Source organism: Molothrus aeneus, chromosome 3 (assembly GCF_037042795.1).
Source record: "Molothrus aeneus isolate 106 chromosome 3, BPBGC_Maene_1.0, whole genome shotgun sequence".
NCBI lineage: Eukaryota > Metazoa > Chordata > Aves > Passeriformes > Icteridae > Molothrus > Molothrus aeneus.
Window position 1 is genome coordinate 43,085,787 of NC_089648.1, and position 26,483 is coordinate 43,112,269.

At 36.3% G+C, this 26,483-nt stretch overlaps 1 protein-coding gene across 1 annotated transcript in view; it reads right to left on the minus strand.

Moving 5' to 3' along the window:
• Window positions 1-26,483, minus strand: part of LYST (lysosomal trafficking regulator) — a 77,542-nt gene that overhangs the window by 2,710 nt on the left and 48,349 nt on the right. The window contains exons 26-52 of the mRNA XM_066546789.1: window positions 25,360-25,590; window positions 24,292-24,458; window positions 23,668-23,820; window positions 22,287-22,478; window positions 21,637-21,815; window positions 20,449-20,655; window positions 19,020-19,196; window positions 18,471-18,547; window positions 17,377-17,565; window positions 16,503-16,648; window positions 16,318-16,414; window positions 15,593-15,654; window positions 15,196-15,251; window positions 14,035-14,187; window positions 13,453-13,697; window positions 12,704-12,770; window positions 11,662-11,818; window positions 11,130-11,270; window positions 10,509-10,726; window positions 8,923-9,153; window positions 8,038-8,227; window positions 7,014-7,150; window positions 6,182-6,280; window positions 2,639-2,778; window positions 2,242-2,339; window positions 1,057-1,213; window positions 775-846 (exon numbers count right to left, since the gene is read on the minus strand). Of these exons, the coding sequence (XP_066402886.1) occupies window positions 775-846; window positions 1,057-1,213; window positions 2,242-2,339; window positions 2,639-2,778; window positions 6,182-6,280; window positions 7,014-7,150; window positions 8,038-8,227; window positions 8,923-9,153; window positions 10,509-10,726; window positions 11,130-11,270; window positions 11,662-11,818; window positions 12,704-12,770; window positions 13,453-13,697; window positions 14,035-14,187; window positions 15,196-15,251; window positions 15,593-15,654; window positions 16,318-16,414; window positions 16,503-16,648; window positions 17,377-17,565; window positions 18,471-18,547; window positions 19,020-19,196; window positions 20,449-20,655; window positions 21,637-21,815; window positions 22,287-22,478; window positions 23,668-23,820; window positions 24,292-24,458; window positions 25,360-25,590 (4,038 nt within the window). The remainder of the gene's footprint in view (window positions 1-774; window positions 847-1,056; window positions 1,214-2,241; window positions 2,340-2,638; window positions 2,779-6,181; window positions 6,281-7,013; window positions 7,151-8,037; window positions 8,228-8,922; window positions 9,154-10,508; window positions 10,727-11,129; window positions 11,271-11,661; window positions 11,819-12,703; window positions 12,771-13,452; window positions 13,698-14,034; window positions 14,188-15,195; window positions 15,252-15,592; window positions 15,655-16,317; window positions 16,415-16,502; window positions 16,649-17,376; window positions 17,566-18,470; window positions 18,548-19,019; window positions 19,197-20,448; window positions 20,656-21,636; window positions 21,816-22,286; window positions 22,479-23,667; window positions 23,821-24,291; window positions 24,459-25,359; window positions 25,591-26,483) is intronic.

The following is a 26,483-nucleotide window of genomic DNA, read 5'->3' on the forward strand; positions in this document are numbered from 1 at the left end:
AAAGGATGTAACAAAGACAATAACTGCTACCAGACAATCTTTTTAGTTTCTAAAAAAAAATGGTAGTTTGGATTTTAAAGGGTATTTTAACAACAGTCAAAACAAAATTTTTCAGAGTAATTTGTTACAATGCTAACATTAAGATAAAATTTTGGCATAACTCTAAGACCTTTTGCAGACTACTGTACCACTGGGGATATCAAAGAGTCAATCCTTTGACCACCTTCTGAAAACACTTTGGCACAAGAACTCTGCTCATCTAAATCAAGGGGACTCTGAGAAAACTAACTACACAAGCACTCCAAAATGGCAGCTTCCAGGCTACTCTGAGTTTGCCTCTTTCTTCACCATTTTCCTCCACCATCAGAAAAAATGGAAAAGGCAGTATTTTAATTTAATTTTGAGGAACAAAAACTGTATATTTAAGTCTGGCATAGTTAAGATTATCTCATTTCAACTCAGATTATGAGGAAAAATATTAAATTTTAAAATAAGAGGAGGAGTTACTGTTCCGTTTTCAAGGGAATCCTGCTAATTCCCATCTGCCAGCAGCAGAATGTAGTTATTACTGTCATTACCAATACAGCACACTTGTGCTCACTTTGCTTTCATGAATAATTAGTATGTTTGCACTGCTCTTTTTAGGCACAAGCATTTGCCTCTTATTTTCATGTTCAATACTCAAGACTATTTTGTTGTGGTTTTGTTTGTTGGTTTGGGGGTTTTTTTCCTAAAGATAAAAATGCATTCATTGTACACTTAAGATCCTTTTACCTTACAATAGGTTTGGCTGACTTCGAAAATGTTATTTCGCGTACCGGCTTCAAATCCCACGTACTCCACAGTCTGAAAGAGAGAGCCATTTTTCTTCACACTTGCTTTTACAAATACTTCAGTGATAAACAATCTATTTAGCAACTGTTAAGACTGGGAGCTGAGTAACAGCTTGTCCACTTTCCTTAAAGCCAAATATCAGCATGATGTTTGGCTACATGCTCCCAAACTGTAAGGCTAAGTGATAGAGCATTTTAATAAATAAAAATTTCAAATGCTTACCTTACAACTCCATTTTCAAGGCCCCCTGCAATCACATTGACAGACACACCTTCAGGCTGGTTAGAGAAAGCAACAGAGCAAATACTTTCCCTGCAGTGCACATGTCCAACAAGATCACCATTAACTGTCCAAAGTCTCAAATCACTGCCTCCTCCAACTGTAACAGAACATAGCACGGGAGTATTAAGAAAATAAGTCTAGATCACAGTTAAGTTAATAATATTTAAATATTCCATGGTAAAGAATTCAACTTCTTGAGAGTTCATAAGTTTTAAATGACTGAGTAGTCTCTGCAATTACTTCTCCCTCTCTCTCTCTGAGACAGGAAGCACACAAACCACCAAGCCACTGCAGTGATTTAGAAGCCATCACATCCTATTTATGGAACTGCAGTGATTTAGAAGCCATCACATCCTATTTATGGAACATTTTACTTACAAAACACTACATGAATTTACTTTTAATGACCACTAACAGGGAAGGCACTAAGATGGAATTCATACTAGCTATCTAAGCAGCTAGTTCTCATACCTTAACTTGCATTTTAAGCAAAATACTTAAATAGCAAGCACAGTTCTCTTACCTGATTATCTGGCATTATTTGATTATATCCACAAACTAACAACCCAATTACTGCTTTTGTCTTGAAAGAAATTGTCTTAAAAGGAAATATTTACACTAATTAACAAATAAAATGCTTTGCAGAAAAAAAAAGGTTTTGTGAGCTATAGAAATGGACCTGAAAGTCTCCAAGTAAAAAAATCTAAATATTAGTTTCTTGAAACTGCCACAATAACATCCCCTTGTCCCTTAATACCCCTTGCCTGTACTCTGTATTACATGGTACTCCCCCAAAGAATTGTACTTTTGATAAAAAAAATCTCTCAAAATGAAAGCAGCCAACATCACAAAATGGGAGTCTCCCAGGCACCTTTGAAATTGCACGTCTTTTTATAAAGAGACCAAGTTGTTGGCCTTCATACCTCTACATTACGTTCAAACACCTGTCTAATCACTCCTGGAGAAATTTGTATGTTACCATGTAAAAAAAAGCAAAATGTTGCCTCCTGTATGACTGAATGCATCCTCAGATGATTAATACATACTCAGTAACTAATTTAATTACAACTCTCATGATTTATTTCATCTGCAAGTCAAAACAGCTTTCTTGACTGACAGACATACCTGAATCACAAACTGTTGCAATATCACCAGTGGTTTCACTTGCTGAAACTGCAGTCACAGGACTCTTGTGTCCAGCCAGACTCTGGACATAGCACAGCCTGAAGAAAACAAAAGGAAGAAGCCTAAATTTCAGACTCAAATGCAAAAAAGGTCCTTCGAGGAAAATCTTAAAAATAATTACATTAATTTCAATCAACATTTTGCTCAATTATGGTATTTTTCATATTCACAATAAAATTATAGCACCTTTTAAGAGAAAAAACTGTAAGGGTTTGACTTCCCAATAAGATATACACAGAACAAATTCAACTAACTTCAAAGGTGTAAAGCTACCCAAGAGTGGGAAAACCTGTATTTATAAGAAAGCTATGGGAAAAAGTTATATATATACTTGTACCTGTTCAAATCCCATATTATGCAGGTTCCATCTTTGCTGACACTGATCATTATACTGTATGGTTTGCACACAAATAAGCTTGTTATTTCTGCTGTGTGTCCATACAGATGGACTTGTGACTCCATTTCTATCTCTGAAGGCTGAAAAATAGCAAGATAAGAAACTCTCATGAAAAAGAAAATTAATGTCTCTTTTTCTAAAAAAGATAAGCCTAGTTAAAGTCTTAGTTTTCAAAGAACGGTTCCTATTGCTTTTAATTTTAGCATCTATGTTCATGCTTTATAATGTTTAACACTTTATAATGTGAAAAAACATAGCTATCATTGATGTTCAACTTTTTTCTTCCAATGCTTTAGTCTCAGCAAATATATTGATGTGATCTGATGAACCAGAATGAAAAACTACTGTAGCTCTGTCTCAATTACACACTTTGAAGTCAGCTGATTTGTTTCCTGCCAGACTGCTCTTTCCATATAACACTGAAATGACAGTTCTCAATATTTAAGCATCTAGTGAAGACACTTGGAAACATAAAAGGAAAGCCCAGCTTGGAAGTTGTCACTCTCCATACAGCAAGTTACTAGGAATTTCTCAAGTTGGTGCCAAGTTCTTCAATGATAAAGTTGGAAAAACATGCAGGAAGTCAAGTTTAAATACAGAAATGGCTAGGTAAAAATTAAAGTAGCAAAATTTAACACCAAACAACAATTTTTATTCAAGTTATATAATTTGAAATGACTCAGACTTCCTGAAAACTGGCAAAGTTGAAGGATCTTAATCAGAATGCTAATGCTTTATTTAAGACAACTTGCTGTACAGAGATTAGAATAATCTTGGTAAAGGAAGAGAACAATTTTCTGCTGGTTTCCTCACCCATGCCAGAGCATATCACCTGCATTTTTGTATGAGGGTACAGGATACCTACCTATAGCAGGTCTACAAAAAAACCCCTTGAAAGTTCAAACAGACAAGTACACACATGCTTAAGTCATAGGTTGTAGAAAATGTACATTTTTGCACTAAAAGAGACAATCTAATCTATGTAGTACTGCAAAAGGCAATGCACAGTCTAACAACAGAAAGACCTGCTAGTTTGCTCTTGCTATTGAGGATCTTATCCATATAAAAGACATTTAAGAAAGTACCCAGGTATTCTCAGTGACACCTCACACATAAAAATCCTTCTTTAATGCTTTCTCAGTTAAGAGAAAAGAAAATTATACCAAAATTTTCTATAACAGCAACAAACAAGACTTGTGTTTTTATGAAGAACTGATTTTGATAACCTTTTTACTGTGGTTCTCCCACTTCCTTTGAAGTGTTTCCTCTTAATCTGCATTTCAACACTTGAACCAAAAGCAGCACCCACCTTTTGCAGCTTCTCCCTACCACACTAATAGCAATGGTTTATTGATTTTTATCGTAATAATACTGCAACAAGACAAACTGGAATTCTAATACCAAGCGTATTAAGTTATATTAAGTTCTAATAAGTCATGAAATAGGCACTTCTCACTGAAATGTCTTCCCCTTCTTACTTCCCCCCCGCTTTTAGGTGACAAACCCTAAAATGGTATCTAGATATGGGAAAACGTGCATTTACATATCTATCTTTAAACAGCAGCTCTTTCTGCCTACAGGACTCGAGAGGGGAATTGAAATTCTTCCCAGTTTTACCCAAACAGGTCCTCCAAGTGTACTCTCTGTTTGCAAGACACCTCTAACAATGAGCAAGTGAAGGCTGAAATAATGTGTACAACCTGTGGCTCGGGCTCATGCAGGTGTGACTTATTGTCAGCACAGATCAGAGTCAAAGCAGTACTTCATGGGGTTTTCACCATTGTAAGGTAAGGAAAAACAGAGCACCTGGAGCACAACATGGAGCCATTTTTGAATTCTGACAGCATGCCTTTGAGTTCCCACACCCAATTAATAACACTATGTACTTCATGCCCATGCACTGCATTTATACAAACGTGAAACAGGGCAAAATATTCACATTTCAAGTACTGCATTATAACAAACAGTTCACTTTATTGCTGATCAGCTTACAAGATAGATACAGAGCAGATGTCAGGAAGCACATTTGCATTCCCTGCAGCCCTGACTTGGGTAACTGACTCAACCACAGGAGCTACAAAATTGACACAATGTCCCTCTGCCTGGGGCATGTAAAACTGTCAGTGCTGAGAAATTCAGCAAAGATGGTCTAAAAGAACATCATCTGTGCAGATGAACAAAAATCACTTTTTTCTAGGAAACAGAAGGAACTCAAGAACCATAACCCCACTAGCTAAAGTTTCTTTTCAGCTTTGCAGAAGGCAAGTATATTCAATTTCTAGTTAAAAAAATAACTGGAATTCAAGTCTCAGTACAGGTTATTTACAAGTTCACTATTCTGGGAAGCAGTTAAGGTGCCTGACTTATGATCCAACTAAGTAAAGCTTGCAGGCTTGAAGCTCTGCTTCATTTCCTGAACTCAAAGTGCTGCTGAGCTTAGGATGTATGAGTGGCAGACCACCAGAAACTGGAAGAAAGCCAAGGGGAAAAAAATTCTACAAATCACTTTGTTTATGTTCTTCCTAGTCTAAGTATCTGCTGTTTGCCACTACTGAAAACAGAAAACTGGGTAGGCATAGCAGACCATATCAAGGTTCTCTCCAGCTCATGCTAATGTAGGGATTCAAGAGCATCAAGGAGTACAACACCAAATATGTTTGCCAATACCTGTGTTAAGCTACAACTAGGAAACCAGTTCAGTTGTTGCTATGGGTAATACTGTAGACACACCTAAAATGAGCTGGTAGGAAAATTGTCTACTCTTTGTTAAAACTATGGAGAATAGAAGTTACTGCTAAAGAAAGAATGGAAGATTCAGATGGAAGCTTCAAAACTCAGTCAGAATTAGATTTTTAATTTTGAGTTCGATTTATGCTATTTTTATTAGCAAACAGCATCAAGGGACTTTCTATTACTCTCAGTATTTCCACTAAAAATTAAGTAATGCAAGCTACTTTCTGCCTTCCCTACTCACAACTTTGCCCCTTGGAGAATATGACAAAATAGAGGCTTGGTGGTTAGTACATACACTGTCTGAGAATTCATCCTGGCTCTCTGTAGTTTAAGTGCCTTCTGCACTTGAATTATTGTTTGCTTTGGGGAATTGCATTCCACAGCTTCAGTTAAAGCACTGAAAGGCTCTGTCTCCCACACAGAAGTTACTCCTTAATGCAGGGAGCTTCACTGTGCCAGAGAGCTTCAGTTCCAGCCCTGTCCCGAACACAGTCAGAGCTGTACATGTTGCGCACTCAGGTGATGAGGACTGACTAAAGCCTAGCTGTATGTAAACAGCAGCTTAAGAAAAACAGGCAAACAAACATGCTGAGATGTCAGAGGAGCTTTCAAAATAAATACTAAAAACACATGTAAGTTTTTAGTCATTATCCAGAATATGGCTTTTCCTCATTTTTCCTGTTAAAAAAAAGACTGTAATACTGAGTACACGAAATCCTTTATTTATGAATTATTTCCAATGTAACTTACTGTATTGCTGGTGAATCTGTTCATATATGCTGTGATGACACCAGATTTACTACCTGTGAACAGCTGACAACTGTCTGGCACCCAAGCACAACTTGTTACCTTGAAAAGACAAAACAAATCCAGGAAAAAATTAGAACAGAAAACTATTCTAACTGCTGTTCTCATTATGCCACAGCATTTGGTCAAACCGATTCTTTATTAGTTATCTTATGAAAAGACATGTAAAACATCTAAGCTAAAGAAATCCAAGAGCTAAAATATAGCTATTCTAGGTTGTATTTGTTACTATGTCAGAAACAGAGTAAAGAGGGAGTTTTATGTAGCCTGGAATTCATAGCTAAAGAGCAGTGCAGACTAGTGCAGACTTCAAGATCATCCACCAAAATCTTTTTGCAAGATCTTACCAGTCACTGGATTCTGACAGAAATTATGTAGCTTTCCCTAAAAATCTTTAAGAAAATCTTCTTCAAATGGATCCTAAACTAGAGTGGAGTTGTTCTTCCAACATGAAGCTCCTATACTTTTTTTCTGTATTGATTTTTCTTGGGACAAAGCTTAAAACTTTATTACATTCACAGCAATATTCTATAAGAAGGAAAACCTACAAAAATCAAATTAATTCAAAAGGAATCTTTATCTAGTACAGGAAAACAACAAGGAACAAGATAAAACAGTGGAGCACATTCCAAAGCAAATCAAAAAGATTAAAATGAGTTGTGACTGGATGCTCGTCTCCAGAAAAGGCGAAAGCAAGAGTACCCCACTGCCAAGTCAAGCCAGCACTTAAACTACCAATATTAAATTGAAGAGCAAGAGACTGATTTCGTTTTACCTGATGGAGCTGTGAGCTCTGTATAAAATTGACTGGAGGTTCACTTTGCTTGCTTTTCAGCCGTAAGATGTTATCGGCATAGCCCCAGCTCAGGATGGCTGACCACTGAATGTCAGTGCTGTGCATGCTCCTCACGCCTGAAGGAAGGCACACAGCATTGTGTCATGTGCACAGCAAGATGCAACCACTTACACAGTCAACAACTAAAGTCTCAGGTTCATGTTTTATCACAAATTAAATATAACAACTATATTTTATCACAAATAAAATATAACCTCCCCAAAGTTTCAAAAGAAGGTATTGTCTGCAACATATTATAAACAGTTTTCAGAGACCAAATGAACATTCCATCTTCTCCAAAGACAATTTGCAACCTGGACAAAACTTTTTTGAAGAAGAGATGCATTCTTTTGAGAACAGAGAAAAAGGGCAGACAATACCACCTAGAGAAAGAAGTGCTTGTAACTTCAAGGAGAATGTTACTTATTTTTGTTGACTAAATGTCATTTATTTTTAGAAAGCCTGCACTAGTATATGCCACCAAGAAAACAAAAGATTGTAAGAACTTGTTTGTACATTCTCAATAAGAATCCCTCCAAAAGTTTAACTGAAAGCAGAAGATTCTTCACCTCTGCTTTTTTACTGTTAACTTTTCTCATTGTCTGCCTCTAAAATCCATTTCTTAAGTTTTCCTTTCTGTTGCCACATGCGTTTTTTCATCTCTTCTTCGGTTCTTGGACCCAATCTGCTGGCAAGTTCTAAAGTTAAATTCTCATGCTTCAGCCGCTCCAATGAAAAATATGAATTACAGAATGCCTCTATTGTAGTTTTGAAAATTATAAGGAAAATCCACCCTCCAGTAAAGATACCACACATGTGGAAGCTGCTTATGGAATTATAAATTAATCTTTGGCAAAAGCAACTTGGGAAGTTTGCTGAAGAACAATAGTAGGATTAGATTTAATTTTTTTATGGCTCATTTCACATATATGGAGCATGTAGAGAATAAAGCACAAATTCATACCTTGCTCCTTGCTATATATCATCAAAAGGCAGAACTTGCTGGACAAGCCACAGATAGCCTTAGTTGGTAAAGCTTGAAGAGAGCCAAACCTTTCTCCATGTGGTTGGCTAAAGCAGACAACAGGGTCTGGAGCACTTGGGGAACCAACATATTCTCCCCACTTCAAGCCCTTTATCCACGGTAATGGACTCTAAAACAAGCACAGACAAGGTTCAAATTATAGAACTTTCAGAAAAACAATTTCATTAGTAATGTAGAATGATTCATGTCAGTTTCCTGTAAGCAATCACATGGTAAGGACAGCTGAAGTCTTTACTCTAAAACCACTAGACAGAAGTTCAAAGCACTTTAGTACCATCAGTTAAACTGTTGACTTTAAGGTAGTTCTACTGCTTCTTTAAAGGCATAGGCTGCAAGCTTCTAGTTCAGGTAGTTTAGTGAAAAATACAGATCTCTAAATCCAAGGATGCAGTTTCTGACTGGACTTCAGGGAAAAAAAGTGCTTGAAGTGAAGAAAGTTTAATTGTCCTACAGGCAGTAAAAAAGCTGAGGATGGAATGGAAGAAAGCACAGTATGTGTTTGCTGGCTATAGGTCTGCACACAGATTCCACAATTCATCATGGAAACTATAAAACTGGTTAACTGAAATGCTTTCCAACACCTATTTCCCAAAACCAAGACAAACTCAGATCTTAGTTTACACAAAATATCACCAAAGCATGAAAATAATTTTCACTATCACTTCCTAATTTTATGTATCTTCTTTACAGTACAATATAGCAAGTAGCACTTTTAGGAAGAAAATTCTAAACAAAGGGTACAGGGTACAACAATTGCAGCACATGGATATTAATTAAACCATCTTGCAATTGAAAATTACATACTGGGTAAATGATTTCTTTAGTGTGTTCTCTGGTTTCTCTGAAAGCAAACTGCACTAGTAATCCCATGGCAGCAGGAAGTTCTCCTTCCATGATAAGCCTGGATCCAGGTCTACTAACATGTGCTGTATGAAACAGCTGGCGGGGCGTTTGTCCATATGTTTTTATCATTGTTTCAAGGGCTCTTCTCTGAACAGGATCTTCAACAGCAGAAACATCCATCCCAAAATAGGTCTATAGGCAAAAAAGAAAGGAGAGGGGCAAGAATAAGCTTGTCGGGTTTGTCTTTGGGAAAGATTTTGCAACACATACACACAAATGCAGAGGCAGACTCTTCAGCTGTTTGCTTAAGGTGTGGACCAGAAGAGATCCCACAATGACTGTGCTGACTTAAGAGCCACTGAGAGCATAACCTTGTCACCTCCTCTTTATTGGAATAAACTACCACTTTAAGGATACTCATGTGAGCTGCTCCTTCATCTGTCCCATGACTAATTTCTGTTGAAGGTTTTTTTTGAGACCTTTACCAATCTGTGCAAAACTGGAAGGGTTGCTGATGATAAACAAAAGAATTAGAAAGAGCTGGAGAAGTTTATTTTCTTTACCATTTTTTAATGAGCATATTAAAGCTCTCTTTTGGGGTAGGGAAGGAGAAAGAAACCTCACACTTCAAGAGAGTGCAAATTATTTCCTTCTATTTGTCTTTTTCCAGCCTCTCCAACTGTGCATCACACACTTTTTCTCAGTCACAAAGGCCTTGACTTTTCACTTTAAAAAATAATGAATATACAAACTTAATATTTGAAGCTCACAGTACTAACAAAATCAATACTGAAGCCCAAAAAGAGTAAAAGAAAGGGAAGTATTTGGATGGCTACTTGACAAAGGCATCATTGCCACACATTACCATTTTATGGTATTTACCAAGCTTTTCCAGTCACAGAACAAACACTAAAACCAGGAAGCATTTGAATGCATTTACAACCAGAACTACCTGCTGAGCAAACCTTGTGATAGTAAGGATTGAAGCTAAGAATGCAATTCAAGATATCCATGTTGCAATTATGCAGTAAAACTCTGCAAGTCCTAACATTAAATGAAGACTTATTTGAAATTAAATTTACTGTAGAGAAAAGTGCTCATTAGAGGGACAGAACACAGGACGTGTATGAAGGAAAACACCATGAGCTCAGGACACACAGAACCATTTCAATCCCATCAAAAGCTGCAGCAGCACCTGCCTAAATTAAAAGCTTTTGAATTAGGCAGGAGCAGATATACACAGTTACAACAATCAATACTGCAAGCCACTGCAAACAATTATCCACAAGGTCTAAGCCCCAGATCTGATCATGCCCCACACCTAGCCCAAGGCAAGAAAGAGGAACAAAAATTCACTAAGTATCACAATAGATCACTGGGATCTTACAGTTCAATGCTGAAATTGTAAAGCCTTTTCTTATTCTTCAACACTCCATGAGCAAGGGATCTTGTTTCATGCTTGATGTTGTCCAAGCCAGTCAAACCAAACTTTGCCCCATTAAGTTACTAAGGACAATGAACAAACATGCTGCTTAACAAATACTTACTGCAGGATGAAAGACATTAATAGCCTGAACAGAGGCCTTGCCTTTTTGCTTATAACCAAACACCAAGTCAATCCAGTGACAGATTGTCTGGGAAACATGATCAGACTCCAAGGCCTGACGATGAATCAAGATGAACAGACGAGGATCGTTACGGGCCCAGGGTGGAAGATTGACGTGGTTAACTCTGTCACCATTTTGACGCACTCCAAAATCAAAGCCTAGAAACAGGGGAGTGAATATTCCAACATTTTAGTTCACAGTAACTTCAAAAAGGTCTGTAGGGTTCTACAGACCTCAATGATTAAGCATGGTGATTAACAATCAACAAAGCAGCATCATTAACAAGTCTCTCCAAAACATATTCAGCTGTACATATGCATTTGAATGGAAAAATGAGAAAACAGCAAACTCCTTTGCCCTGCTGACAAAATTAGGGAAAAACTCATCTTAACTCCTACATAACAGCTTTTTTAGCATAGCCCACAAATTTGTGCCAGATTTCTCCCATACATCAACTACTTAGCATATTCAGGCAAGGCATATAAATGTTCTCAGTTTCAGCCCATTAGCTCAATCATACAACTCTTTTGGGTATATAGTTCTGTTGTCCTTTTAGTATACCTTCTCTGTTAACTAGAAAGTCGGGGAGGTAGAAAAATTCTGGTATAAGCTCCTTTACGTCAGTCATTGATTCATACGAAGAGAGGCGCCAGGTTGTATTGGTAGAGTGAAAAGTTCTGTCTGGGATGTCAAAACTTTGATCTGTAAAGAAATCCAAACTCAATAGTTACATTGATGATGGACTAACAGCTGCATATCTGCAACTTCACGCTGTTAACTGCTCTCTAGTCAGCTGAGAACATTGGAATTCTCTTATCTCAATTGCTATGTGTTACACATCGACTGCAAGTCAAATAGAGGTCAGCTTTTTATGCTACAGAAACTAAGGTATAAACATCAGATGACCAGATTTATGGTCTAGCTTGATAATTTCAATAATAGATCTACTGTTAAAGCATACCAGATTAAATTTTACCAGGCTTAGCTATCTGGAATTGGAAAACCTATGCTAAATAGGGTAACATTTAGCATTCCTGAGTTATTGGAAAAAGGCCCAGATGTAAAAGGCAAGTAAAAGCAAATGCAACCTTACCTTGATAAGCTAAAAACATTTTAGTGAAAGGTGGCAGCCTAACCAGGAAATGAAGTACAGTTCCACTGTTAGAATAATGAGATCCATAGTGATATGGTTGTACAGGGGGCATTGGATCATCCTCTCGTGCTCCTTTACGGTACTCTTCTTCTAAATACTAGAAACACAGGAGAGAATTAAAAAGAAAATCACAAACCTTCTCCTTAGATGCATTCCAACAAAAAAAATAAATGCTTGCCTAAATTGTTTAGGAATAAACACTCCAACTTTTCAGAAACATACATTCACAAGCGATCTGGAATCAAATACACTTAAGTGTCTAAAGACACACAATCACTTTTACAATCCAGTTAGGTATTGAAGTCTTCAGCCAATTTAAATTACCTACTTTCCATTATTTATTACCTTTGCTTTTCCCCACTCCCCTGTCTTGTTTTCTAACACAGCAGTCCCACAGAAAACACAGTATTTGCAAATAATATAGTAGACCATGGTGACACAGACAAGTTTGAAAGTCCAGATGCAGATGCTTTAATTCCCCAGTATGCTGCTATTTCCTACAGCCTTTAAAACATTTTAAGGAGAAAAAAATTAAAAAGCACCTACTATTTTCATAGTAGGGCATGTTAAAATAAAGTGCTTGAGTAAAAACAGCCCTTCTGTTATCAAACAGAACAAATAGCTACAAATTCCACCAAAGTAATGTCAACTAAACAGCAGTAAATTATCTTCCTGATCTTTAGGGATCTTTAAATATATACAACTTCCCATATAAGGTGGTATCCATTTAAATTCCTCAACAGTATCACAGGGATGGGCTAAAGTGATTTGACATTTCAGGAAAAAACACAAGTTCCAAGCATGTTATAAAACAATTCCTAAGAAATGTTTCCTGGAAAATACACTGGAAGTAAGAGCTCTGTAGCCATGAAATACTGTATTGTGGTTTCTTCTTCCCCAACAGATAAATGTTATAAAAACTAAAGCCACGGTGTCATTTATACATGGGACAAAGGCAAGAAGAGAAAGCTATCTAAATTACCTTGTAAGTATCCACATAACGATCCTCTTTTTCTTTAGACTGCACAGCTATTGGTTTGACCAGATTCCTGCAACAAAAGCAGTACTGATATGTTGTAATTTTTATTACAATATTGATTCACATCATTAAGAATAACACTCATATAATGAAAAGGCCAAGGAAAATGTAGCATTTTTCAAGAAAGTTCAGAAAATAAAAAAACAACTTTTAGTTAGTGCTAAAGGCAGACTCAGATCCACAGCACACTAACAGGCAAGCAAATGCCAAGCACCTCAGTCAAATCAGAGGCATCCTATAAAGGCAAAGACTTAGTGCACACAAATGTTAAATTAGCACAACAGAAATTTATTAGGGTGGGACAATTCACTCAGATCCATCCAGATGAAGATTTTGTGACTGGCTAAGTAATTTACAATATTATTATCTTTTCTATTTAATTTTTGCTAATTGGCCTGGAAGTCTGTAATCATATGAATTTAAACATACAGCTTCTATTTAATTCTGTGAATTATACACAGCCTATTAAGACAGGCTAATACACTGCATTTGAATCTACACGCCTGTTTTATTTAAATGTCCCAGGCAAAGCAGCCATTTACTATAAAAACCCAAGTTATTAGAGAAAAGGCTTGTCCCTAAATAGTTCCATTTGTGGGTGTGTGTGCAGTTTAGTACAACAAAGTTAAAAAGCTATATAAGGATCATCAGTTCAAGTATTTGAAAAAAAGAGTTCAAGCATTTCATATTACCTATATACCGAGGGATCATTTAGGTCCAGCGTTTCATTGGTGTAGTCAGAAAGTATAAAAGGAAATACTGGATATTGCATGAGATCATTGAAGGAACGACCTGCATGTTTGTTTAAATGAGTCAGATATTCAAAGTTAGTAATCTGTCCTGTGCACCACAGGTGGGTCAAAGCAGTAATGTTTCCATATTCCAAAAGGTTAGGCAAATTGTTAGTCAAGATGTTGTGGTACACATCATCACGGACCTAGAAGAAAACACCATAGATTTAATCATACATTTTAGAAGTTTAAAACTACTAAGAGTAAGTTTCTCTCATTTTGTATATTTCCAGATATCTGCTGTAATCGAATAATGCCTAGTATCACTAAGATTCTTTAATGTCTTACTATATCAGAGATGTGTCTTACAACATGCCTATGATCATCCAGAAGCCTAGCTGAGCCAAGTTCTTTCAAAGGTATTAATCAGAATTTAATTAGTCCATGCAACAGGTCTCCTTAAAAACCTAATGCATGAATATAAATGTTATAAAGACACAGCAAAATGCTTTGGTGTATTACTCTGCATTGGTGCCACAGTACCTTTGTATTATCAAAAGCCAAGAGTAAAGTTCTGCCATTTGTTAAGAAGATTTCCACAGCATTGTCTCTTAACTGCCACCAGCGCTTATGAACTTCCTTAATTTCCTCATAGGTCCAAGAAAATGATGCTGGTTCAGTTTCTCCATGAAAACTCTGTAGAATTTGCAATTTGGAAATTTTTAAAATATTTAAAATAGTGGATTTTCCAAACAAGAAACCCTTCAATGCAGCCAGCTTATAACAATACAGCATATCCTAAGGCAAACTTTAATTTTAATACAATGCTTTAATAAGTTGTTGTGATTTTCTTTAGCTGCTTTCCCCATCATCTACTCTCCTCAACAAAGTAGGTAGAATAGGACACATGCTCCTGAGCTGGTCCAGTTCCCTACCCAGAAATAGCAAGCACTGCCGCATTTTCAATGGCTCTTAAGCTAAAAATATTGGAAAGCCAATCAGAGCAAGCAAAGTTTTGTTTTGAATCCCAGCTCTGACAGTCCTGTGAAGGACAAAGCAGCTGGTAGCATCCTAAACCATAGGAACTGTCTGTTCAGTAGATGCAAGGAAGAGCTCCATAAAATCAGTTTAAAGCTTTCAGTCATATCTTAATTATCTTTACATGTTTGTTGGGTATATAAACAATTTAGACATTAGTCTGTGTATCAGAAGGATTAGCTCAGTTCCCACTTCTTCATGAAACAATCCTCTTGTATAGGAAAAGGGAGTTAGAACATCATATATAATGTAAAATTCAAGAATGAGATGCTGTGGAGCACAGCACAATTCATACACCTGTGACTTTCTGCACTTCAGTCCCAGTTTCCACTAAGGCAAGTTCTCAGACACAGATCAAAGCAAACTCCATGCACTTTGCTGATGAACAAAGATCAAAGCAATGCACTGCAATGTGCAGAAGCCTCTCACATCACCTGTTCCTCATTCCCTCCCAACCCCATGCCCACATCTTTCCTGTTTTCTTCTATCACCACCAATTCCATAGCCAGGGTCAACAGAAGCAACACAAACCAAACTAATCGGGTTGGCTAGCTTTGTCCAGAGATCTCTAACTCTAGCACTACTGCCACAAATTGCTGAAGAAGAAAGCTACTCATGGCCATAATTTGGAAAAATTAAAGCTGGACAATATATTCTAACACTTACCGAATTTTCAATTGTGTCTGAAGCATTGTCTTCAACAAAATACATGCCACATTTTCCTACAGCAAGAAATAGTTATGAAAAGGTACATGATAACAGTAGTAATGAGTTAAGATTGCTAAGAATAGTACCTGACAGTACTTGACAGAAATAGAATTTATGATTCCACATCTTTTAGCAAGTGGTCTGCAGATCTTAAAACTTACTGGCAGTTCAAACAGCACTCATGAAAACAGCAGAGAAAGCAAAATTGATCTATAAAGTATGTAATCCACAAAGTCAGGAAACATATCAATTACTTATTAAAATTAGCCAGGTTAATATATACAGCAGACTCTTACTGTATTTATACAGTAAATACACCAAAAATATATTTATAAAGAATGAAAATTCTACTTACCTAGCAACAGTTCACCAGCAGTCTCTCTAGAAGGTGCGACACTTACACATCTTCGATTAACTCTGAAATATTTCAAAGTGAAAATGCTTATGGATTATGGAAATGCCTATCCTTATGGATTTATGTACCTTTTAGCCGACCTAAAACCAACCTAAACCAAACAGCCTCCAAAGTTCAAGGTTTCTCCAAGCTGTAGCTGAAGAAAAACTGTCCAAGAGCATGACTAATGGTTCATATCCCAAAGAGGGAAAGAAACAGAACCTCAATTTTCTAGATTGCTTATGAGTGTATTTCTACTTATTTCTTGCATGTTCTCAGCTATTTTACACTGTATTAGTGCCTGTAACAGGTGGCAAATTGATATAACTGCAGAGCTGAGTAATGCAGTGATAAAAGCAGAGAGGATGGAAAGACAATTTGCTTTTGAACTCTGATGGAAAGACCTACCAGATCTTAGATATCTAGGACAGACAATGCTACTAAGCAAAAATAAGAGATCTCATCAGGTTATCCCACAGGTCCTATCCACAGCACACCAGATGGTATTTGGTAGCTGTTATCTTTTGCTTTTGAGTAAAGCAAAATGCCTAGTATTTTTGACACTGGTCTCATTTCCCACTTGCTTTTTTAAAAAATGTTTTTAAGACAAAATATGTTTTTTAGACAGCTGTTTCATTTGACTGGGAAAAGACAGGAAAGAGAAGCATGTGTTATCCAAAACAAACCTTATATGTTCACTTGCAGCTTTGTCCTTTACAGTAGAGGAGTGAGAAGAATGTGTTTTGTCTTCAAATAAGTAAGACAACGGAGTTTTTATCACACCTATAAAGACATCACAAATAATAGGGCAGTAACAGTCATTACAAATCAGACATTAGGCTACATTAAACACTGAAGATTTTTTAATTACCTTCCTGTTTTTGCCTGTCTGGGAGAAGGTATTTGTTTGGAATAGTTAGGTAGCACCTCTGCAAGCGGCGCCTCTCTCTGTTGGGGCCCTCTGTTGGATCCAGTTGCCAAGAAGTTGGGTAATAGACTGGGTCATACCAGAGTGCTCTGACAAAAAAAAAAAAAATTAGGAGCTTGGCAGCAGAGGCAGTATATGTGCTTGTAAATTCTGCTCTTTAACAAGTAGAAAGACAGAAGTTGCACAGAAGTACACTGGGCAATCATTTGTGAAAAAGTATTAAAAGACTGAATTCTCTAGTTTATTTTCATGAGCTATTTCACTGAATGACTTTTCACAAGCTGCTACTGTAAGACTGTTCTTGAAATTACTCACTCTAATGAAAACAGCAATACAATGCATCCAATACTATTTTGAAAACTCTGCTGCTGCAAACATGAGATAATACTAGTTCTGCAGTGGTGAAGATATCCTAGTTTGGTTTCTTATCAACATTAACATCCTTTTTTCTACACTATTTAGTGAACAGAGTATCTAGATGCTAATGTGAGTACCATTACACCAAAAATGTGTTTTTACTCCATCTATGTTGTGCAAGATATGAAAATTTTAGGACACACTTCATTGTATTAGGCACAGAAAAATGTATATACTGAAAAAACTTGTCTAAATGGGATAGAAATATTACTTGGCTACTGACCCTAAAAGATAGGGTAAAAAAATAAGTCAAGTCTTTCACAAGTCTAACTATTAGATGGTTAGCAAAAGTAATTCCAATTTTAGTATAATCTCCATTTCATAAGCCTCTGATTAGAATGAGAAGCACATGTCAGGCATCAAGTCTCTCTCACTTTTCCCCCGAGATGAGAAAACTCACCGATCGTGCGTAAGCTGCTGAACAAGTTCCTGCCAATGTCTGCTGGCACTCAGCTCTGCCTTATACATCCCCCTGATGTGCTGGATTACTTTCTTCCTTTCCATTCCTTGTGACAGTGACACAGCTTGTGTGATGTCTCCAGCTATTTTAGAAATGTCTTTAGACTTGGTATCTAGACGCTGAAAGAGACTGAGGAGAAGAGTTGTGTTTTAAAATGCGAAATAAACACACTGAAAAGGGAAAGACCAAAACCCCTCATAAAATACAATCAGTTTGGCAGTAGATATGTAGAGTTCTTGTTACAGCAAATGCAGAATAATTTAGCCTACATAATGAGATTCATGAATACCTTCTGCTTCTTAGCCATCAAAAAACCTATTACTTTTGGCCAAAGACAAGCCAGTCAGATCAATGGCTATGTGTTAACGTGCTTGACTAATTAATGTATACTCATTACAATAAAAATCTGGAGTAAAGACATTAGTTTACCACTGATTAAATCTCCTAAATCATTCAACATAACAAAGTCTTAATACTTGTCTGCATGAACTTGACTAAGCTCACCTTTACAGCTAATGCACTTGCCTACTTTAAAGCACATTGTGTGTATGTCTCAAATCTGATTTCATGGCAAAGCCTGTAATTGAAATAAATGGAAAACTCAATCTAACACAATGTACTGAAATTTACAATTATGTCAAGGAGCAGTAGTCTACATAGCTCACAGAAATATTCAAATTGTATATTGAATACAGTATTTCATTTGTTGAAAATCAGGGTTAGTTGCAGGGACATTTAATTGCACAGATCACAGCAACAGGAGAGGTGATTATGGCAATAGTCATAAAATTAAGGATGAAATGGCAAATGTGCAAAAAACTAAATCAGTATTGAGATTCACAAAATGCCATTTATTATACAACCTACCAAAATGCATATGCCTTTAATATAGTAGCATACTTAAGAGCCTGAAAGCTAGTGATGCTGTTAATTTGATATAAACCTCATCCACAATAATATAGGCAAATTTGCAATGGGAAGTGCTGAACAGGGAACATTTCTTAAAGTTCTTGCAGCCCCTCTAAGGTACTTACTTCTGCCGATTATTAGCCATTGTTTTCTCCCAAGCAGCTTTGTTTACACTTTCTTCCATCTCATATTTCTTCTGATCCTGAATGGAAGTTTAACACATTATTTTCTTTTCTCAGATGGACAAAATAAGGAAGGGGAGGCTAAAGGGTATGCCAGTTTTAAAAAGGAAGAGTGACAACACTGTTCAACTGATATCTTCACAGCATTTAAAGCCAGCAAGGCTTCATTTCAGTTACTGCCATTTTATTATATTTATATATAACTCTTCTCTTCACAAGAAATCAAAAATTATTTTCTTGAAAATAAGAGATACTAGTAGCTTATTATGAGCTCTCATTTTCCTCTGGATTAAATTTGTTTAACCAAGAAGCTTGTGAGCTTGCTGTGAAGAGTTGAGAGTATGTGACAGAAATATTGAGAACCCAAATAGAATTCCAAAAGCATAAGCCATCCACCAAAGAACACCACAATCTGCAGTTAAACTCTGATCCTATATAAGACAACTGTCTCAAATACACCCAGTTTTTAAAGCAAAGTTTTTATTCACAAACCTCTTTCAAAGCTTTTATTAAATCTGGTTTTGGTCGTGGGCTCAGGGGAATGCATTTATAGCCACAACTTTTCAGTGTATTCATTATGTCTCCTGCTGCTCTTTGTTGTTCTTTGGTCATTCCATCTCTGTGATTGTGCATTAATTCATACAAATAGAGCACTAATTTAGGTCCATGCTAGAAGGAAAAGAGGAAATTGTATTGTCATGCTCATTTCCACAACACTGAGCAATATTTTTCCCTCCACTTTTATTCCCTTTTCTAGTCAGACTGTGCAGATTTCTTCTAATTATTCACTAATTTAAAGAAAAAGACAGCTTTAATGGTTAAAGATAAACTTTTATAAAACTAGAAAAACATGCTGAATTTTATCCTCACATGGTAAAATTTGCCCCAGCATCTTGTGACTTTTCAAATGGCTTGCAAGAAAACTGTTTCTTTCCCCAGTACTCAGCTCCTGCAGCCTTATACTTCAGGAAATACGTGCCAGAGACTTCTAATTTTGCATGCCAAGAACAGTACAGCTCATTTGATTAATCAAATTAGATATGACAGATAATGAAGTTAAGCAGACATAAGTCATAAATGCACTCAACATGACGTTCCCCACAGAAGCCACTGCTAGTGCATCAGCTCTTTTCTACCGGATAAAACTTATTTATTTGAATAATGTATACATGATCAGAAATATGTTGAGTGCCATAAACTAATCCAATAAATACTTTCTCTCCTTAGTATACAGCGACTCAAACTGAGGCATGTCTTTTATTTCATTCTTGCAGTTCCTGAAGATCTCCAACTGCAACATTTCTTCTTGATTTCTCCTTGTGACTCAAAGAAATGACAGCTTTCAAGCTTGCACTAACATAGCACCATTAGAAGCTTTCCTCTGACAAACTCAGAAAAGCAGGGAGAGCCTATTCAGCTTTTTAACTTAAGAACATGAAATACATAATCCCACTTGAAGATCTAATAAAGTCCAAGCAAGAAAAGAGAGAGTACTGCTTTGGATGGGGATTGACTGCTTCTTAAAATCTAGTTGAAATCAATTCTTACAAGCTTCAGAAAGTCTGCAGTAAAGAGTTTCAAAGCAAGGATAATTCCTTCCTTAATTTGCTTTTTTAGGGCACGTTAATTCCTAATAAAATCCTTCATGTTAAAACTAGTATCACCTTTTGTCTCTGCACAGCACAGGGGATATGTTTGATGCAGAACAGCACCAACATACCCAGACTTAATTTTATCTGTCCTCAGGATAGTACAGCAATTGCATAGGTACACCAGATGTTTTGTATGACAATTGTCAATCACTAAACATTGCACAAGTAGCAGTGAACAACTTGCCACATACAATTCTAAATAATCATACAATCTAGTCAAAAATTGAATATAGGTTTTAGAAACTTCTCTCAAAAACTCTTGAGCTTACTTGCAAAGTTGGGCTGAGACAGTCACGCAAAATCTCTTGCTGGTTTACTTCGTGTGCCATCTCCAAAGCCTGCTTCCTCTCCTGCAGGGGACTTACAGGAGACAAGCTATGCACAAGAAGCCTCCCAAGCTGCGTACGGAATGTGTCCTTACATAACAAAAGGATTCTGTTCCACTGCTGTTTTGGAGTGCTCATTCTGCTGGTGCCCTAAGTAATGGAGACAACTTTTTAATATTACAGGATTAGGACTTTCTTCTATCAATTTTTTCAGATTATTATGATCAAAATGCAAGACAAAATTTTATCTACCAAAAGAAGTGTTTTGGTTTACTATAGTGATTATTATTATGGGTTAAAAAGCATTCTACTACAACAATCCAGAAAGTGAAAATTGTGATGTAGAGAATTTAAAAACCAGAGGGTTTCTTTATTGCTCATTTTAATCAACAGCCCTTTTACATTAATCACCAGTTTTCTGAATGGATTACCTCAAAAGATTAGAAAACAAATATTAGAAGGAGGTGTGTTTTCACAAGAAAAAACTTGCCATCTTTGAAAAGTAGTACAAACATGGCACAATGGAAAGATAATACACCTATCAAATGTAATTTTTCTGAGCTAGAAAGAAAATTAGGTAGAACTGCTTTCACCAAGATGACCTAAGGAAGAGCAATAACACACTTTATATTATCCAAGCAAAAACTGATTGCCTTGGAAATGCTGACAAGCTAACACCTGTATGTTAGAAGATTTTCACCAATTTATTAAGAATTGAAAAAAGAGAAAGCTCTCCTTCCCAATTCTAAAATATACTATAAACATATTGCTCAAAAAATCCCCACCACCTGTGGATGCACAGAAGATCTGGTTTTATAGGCTTCAGCAAACCTAAATGTTGAAGTTTAAAGGGACCAAGCAAATTTTCATAGTACAAGAAAGTCTATTTAAGTTCTGTGTTCTTGTTCAAGAATAATTTTGCCAAATGTAAAGGTAAAAATCAGAACAGATCCATTTTTTATTTTATAACTGCAAAGTAACTGGGAAGCCACAGTTTTTAATGCCACAGTTGGATGGACAAAGGCAGTAAGAAAAGCATTTATGAACAGAATACACTATGAATGAAAGTTCCTAATAAAGGAACCTTATGAATAAAATATGCTTTAACATGGACAGCATCTAATTACTTACAATGGATACTTTGATTCCTTCCACCAACATTTTGACCATTTCTTTAAGAAAAGGATTTATTCTGCTAGTCAGTTCTTGCTGGCTTTCCTCTTCAGGAACTTCCAGCTGGGATGCTGAAAGTCTGCTTTGACTTGTATTTTCTGTTATACCCAGTACATCAAGGCACTCTTCGGTAGAGGCTTAAAATTTAAGAGATACATATTGATCAGTACCATGTCAAGCAAGACAATCCTACAAACCTTTAGTTGGCATTATATCAAATACTGCCTTTACTGATATATTTACTATACTTACACTCTCTCTTGCCTTTGCAGAATATGCACGAGCTCTCAAGTCATCAAGTCTTGCTAACCAATGCAGCCATTTTATAGAAAAATTGCATTTTAAGAGAGCAGATGCTCCCTTTGGCAGTTAAATCTTCATGTAATAATTAATGCAGTTAACACATGAATGGACTGATGTAGAAATAAAACAACTTGTTCAGTTCATTCAGATAAAAACATTACCCAGATTGCCAGTTACATAATACTGAGACACAAATCATAGAGAACGACATGTCAGTAGAACAACTTTCCTCTCTAACACTTCAGCATTCCAAAAGCAAGAATTAATCTTTCATCAAAACAGAAACAAACAAAAAGAAATCCTACCTAAATAAATGAGCCTGTTAACAGCCAAAACAGTCAGCCTCTGTAACCTTTGCGCAAACTCAGACTCAGTGGCTTGGACAGGATTTTCTTGGCTCATTCTCCGCTGCATCATCATGTTGAATTCCTCACTTGCTAGTGAGCGCATTTTCACCAGCAGAGCATCAGACTGAGCAAGTGAAAACTTTCTGGAACCTTAAAGGAGAGAAGCATGAATAGAATTCTACTAAAATGCACAAAAACTCCATCACTCAGCAACTACTTTAATCCAAAGATTTCACATCATTTAATGAAACAAACATTTGAAATGTATCAGTATCAAAGGGAACATAAGTGTCATTGGGTGTTTGTCCTTCTTATTTTTAGTTTTTAAGGCTTTTTGAGAATAAATACATAAATTTCAAATAATAAGTAATACCGTGAAATGAGTTAATATCAAGATAAGCTTTATTGTAGGACTTCGATATTTTTTTGCTAAACATTCAAACCCACTACTTTTATTCCTGTTTTTATTGTATAAATGGAATAAAGGATTAAAAATTAGTGATAGAACAAAATCTTGCATATTGCAGAGTGAGTTCATCAGCACAAATGATGAGCCAGACATATCAGCAAACACATTTTGTACCATACCTATTGGCACTAATAGAAGCACAGTATCTAACTCACAAGAATATTCTTCAGAATTTTCTTGAAATGAACTGGGAGGCCTTGACTGTACTTCCTTCTTTTGGAAATAACTATTTTTATTTACCTTTAGTGCTTTACCAAGTTCACTAGTATAAAAACATTTTCACTCTACTGAACATATATATAAAATATTTCACTAGGTTGATGGAGAGGGGGTCTCAAAAGCTGACCATCAAGACAAACATTCCCATAGTAAACAGGAAATATTAAGTGTTTGTCAGGTTATTAAACTGTATCTTTTGTGAAGTCTTTAATGCATTTGTAAGAGACATACAAAATCAACTTACATCCAACTCCAAAACTTTTACAGAAGGACTGATTAGCTATCAAATACAGGGAAAGTATTACTGCTAAAGCTAGAACTCAACACAGGCTTTAAAAACACAACCACAGTGGCACTTCCAAGTATAAATTTGGAGTGGCAGGTATTTATTTCAGGATGGTCTCTAATGAAAAGTCATGCAACAAAGCAATCCCCACATCATAGCTGTGTTAAGTTACAAGCACTACCTTGATTTTGGCATTAACTTACTGTGAGGTTGGCTATTACAGGCATTACAAATTACTTAAAAAACATCTTTACTAAGCAACTTGTGAATTTAAGAGAATCCCCAAAGGTGGTAATACCATGGAATCATCAAGCAATACATACAGGAAGGAGCAAGCACAAGAATGCCACACCTCTGCTACTCACCTGCGATGCCTTTGCGCTTTTGAAACATTGTGCGATGTGGTGCCGAGGGTGCCGGGGCTGAACTGGCCTGCTCCTGAGCATCTTGGCTTGCTGTGGTCCTTATCAACTCAATGGCTGCTTGAAGAACTCTTAACTGCAGAACAACTGCCATATCTAGAGAGAGAGGCATACAAAGTGTATATGACATCTTCAGGAATTTTTACCAGATATTTGTAATAAGTCAAACTGCAACATGGTCAAGAGCTACAAAACTCTAGATTCCACAGGAGTCACACAAAGTCTCTTTGCTATGCCACAGATACAGACACCACAGAAATTAGTTGTCATAGAAAAGCCATTGAATTTGATCACTCTAAAACAAGCTAAATGAAACTGTACAGAATGTTTTCTTTTAAATATCCTTAAGGAACTTTTACAGTCACTATTTTTTCAGATTAGCAGTACACAATTCTTGACCACAAGGCAGGCTCGTAAGGGAAACTACTAATTTGAGAACCACTTAGAAGAGAAAGATTCATCACCAGAAAACTCCCCCTTCTCCCTCAGCAGGAATATTAAACAGAAAACTGGGGAAGGGATTTACTTTTCCAGTCCCATGACCCCAAAAATTAGCAGACAACTTACTTTGCATCCTTGCATTTTTACTATTTTGTAGATGACCCAGCAGCACAATGAGGTCTTCAATAACACGAAAATATTGAGAACCTGAGGAGCTGCAGGCATGAATTGCAACTGCTACCAGCAGCTGTTGTATATCGCATGCAAGTAACTTGTAGTCATTCAAGGGAATGCTGCAAACAAAGTTGTAGTTACCAGAAACATGACAATTCTAGTAGATTGTAACTCTTAACAAGACACATTATTATTCCCCTTGCTACTTCTGCCAACTGTACCTAATATTTTGTTGTACTTCATATAAAAGTGTCACTGCTGAAGACTAGAACATTATAACTCAAGACATTTCTTTAAGGTTAACTTTGGCAGATTGGATGCCTGCAAATTTTTGAGACATTCTAATGTTGAGTGCAGCACAGTTTTATTGGAAAAGCAATGATGTATTACTATCAGATTTTTAAGTTAAAGAACAAGTCTGAAGTCCTATATTTCTCAAAAAAGTATCAGGACAATCTATTTTATAATCATGCTGAACAAAAACCATATTGAGGTAAAAAGGAAACCTTTCCATTTCTTCAGGATACCAACTAATGAAATAAAATAACAAAACCCTGTCTTCTCCTTTGTTCCCTGTATAATATTTTTTAAAGTACAGAATCTTTATCTCTAATAAAGTCATTGAAAAATCTCAAATATTAAATCATAGGCAGTACAGGAGACACTTTTCTTCAGTTTTGATATTGGCCATAGAGACAGTAGAACGTACCATTTCCTGGGCCTTTATCTTACTGTTCAGGTTTATTAAGAAAAGCATTGAAAGTGCAGACAGTGTGACAAACTCGCATTTTAAAATGTCATTTCACTTGAATGTTTAAAGTATGGAAAGAACACTTTATATTCCACTATTTGAACTGACTAAAACATTAACTTACTGGTATAAAGTTGAAAACCTCAAACCCAGTATTTTGTACATGCTCTCTAATAATTTCAAAAAGTAGAAAAAATGCAATGCAGTAATTTCTTGCTAGCCTTAAGGCTGTGCCTAGAACATTTGATAGCAACAGAAACAAAACTCACTTTGTTTCCAGTCCGTTGAGAGCAGCCAGTGTATTACACAACACATAGAGCAAACCATTATCAAGCAGCAGGTCTGCAACTTTTGAGCAGGAATTTATGATTTGCAGGAGGAGGCAGAAGCAGTTATGCAGCAGAACGTTATCATAGAGGGAATTCTCTATTAGACCCAGAACAGGAATGACACACCATTTTCGAAAGAGTCCAACATTCTTGACATCTTCCAGATCAAATCTGTTAACAGAAATATGAGTAAATGGCACCCTAAAGAACACTGTGATAACAAAAACAGTACAGACAACTGGAATACCAGTTATGTATCATATGCTTGTATTTTGGCAAAGATGTCCATGGTAATTTCCTACATTTCACTGTAGTAACAATAGCTATCTACTAAAAAAATCCAATAAGAGAAAAAGAAACTTTTCATTTCAGCCACAAAGAAATGACGTGCCTAAAAAGTAAATTTGATGCTTTAGCTAACTACCAACAGTCTACAATACAGACTTCATGAAAATGGAGTTTTTAATCAGTGTAGAAAAATGTTGCATTACCCGTGGGATGTCGCTATTATAACTACACTTTCAAGACAACAGATACAGCTTGTATAGTAGACACTATCAAGAGAACAGATACAGCTTGTCATCACTGTAACAATAACAAACTGACTGGCAGCAGGTTTGATATCCCATATCCATTACTGCTGAGGTTTAATTAAGTTTGGGACCTGGCTTACAGTGATTGCAGAATTCAAAGCAGTGCTTCAGACCTTGTTTTATTTATGCACTAAGAAACCACATTACTCTCATAAGGTTATCAGCCCTATAAAATGACTATTATATACAATCCTAAAAACCTGAGACATTAGAATTATCTTTCCAGCCCCATAATAAATCCTGAAGAAGTAACAGTTCTCTGCCTTGGGACAAATTAAGCAGCCATGACTAAATATTGCACTTAAACAAGAACAGTTTTTGAGTGGTGAAGATCAGGTCAAGAGGCAAAAGTAATTTGGCTACAAATCCTGCAGAGGCAGCAATTGATAAGAAACTTTTTGCAAGATTTTTCCAATGAGTATATTTACTCAGGTGATTTCTGTACAAGCATTAAGTAGTCAGATTAATTCT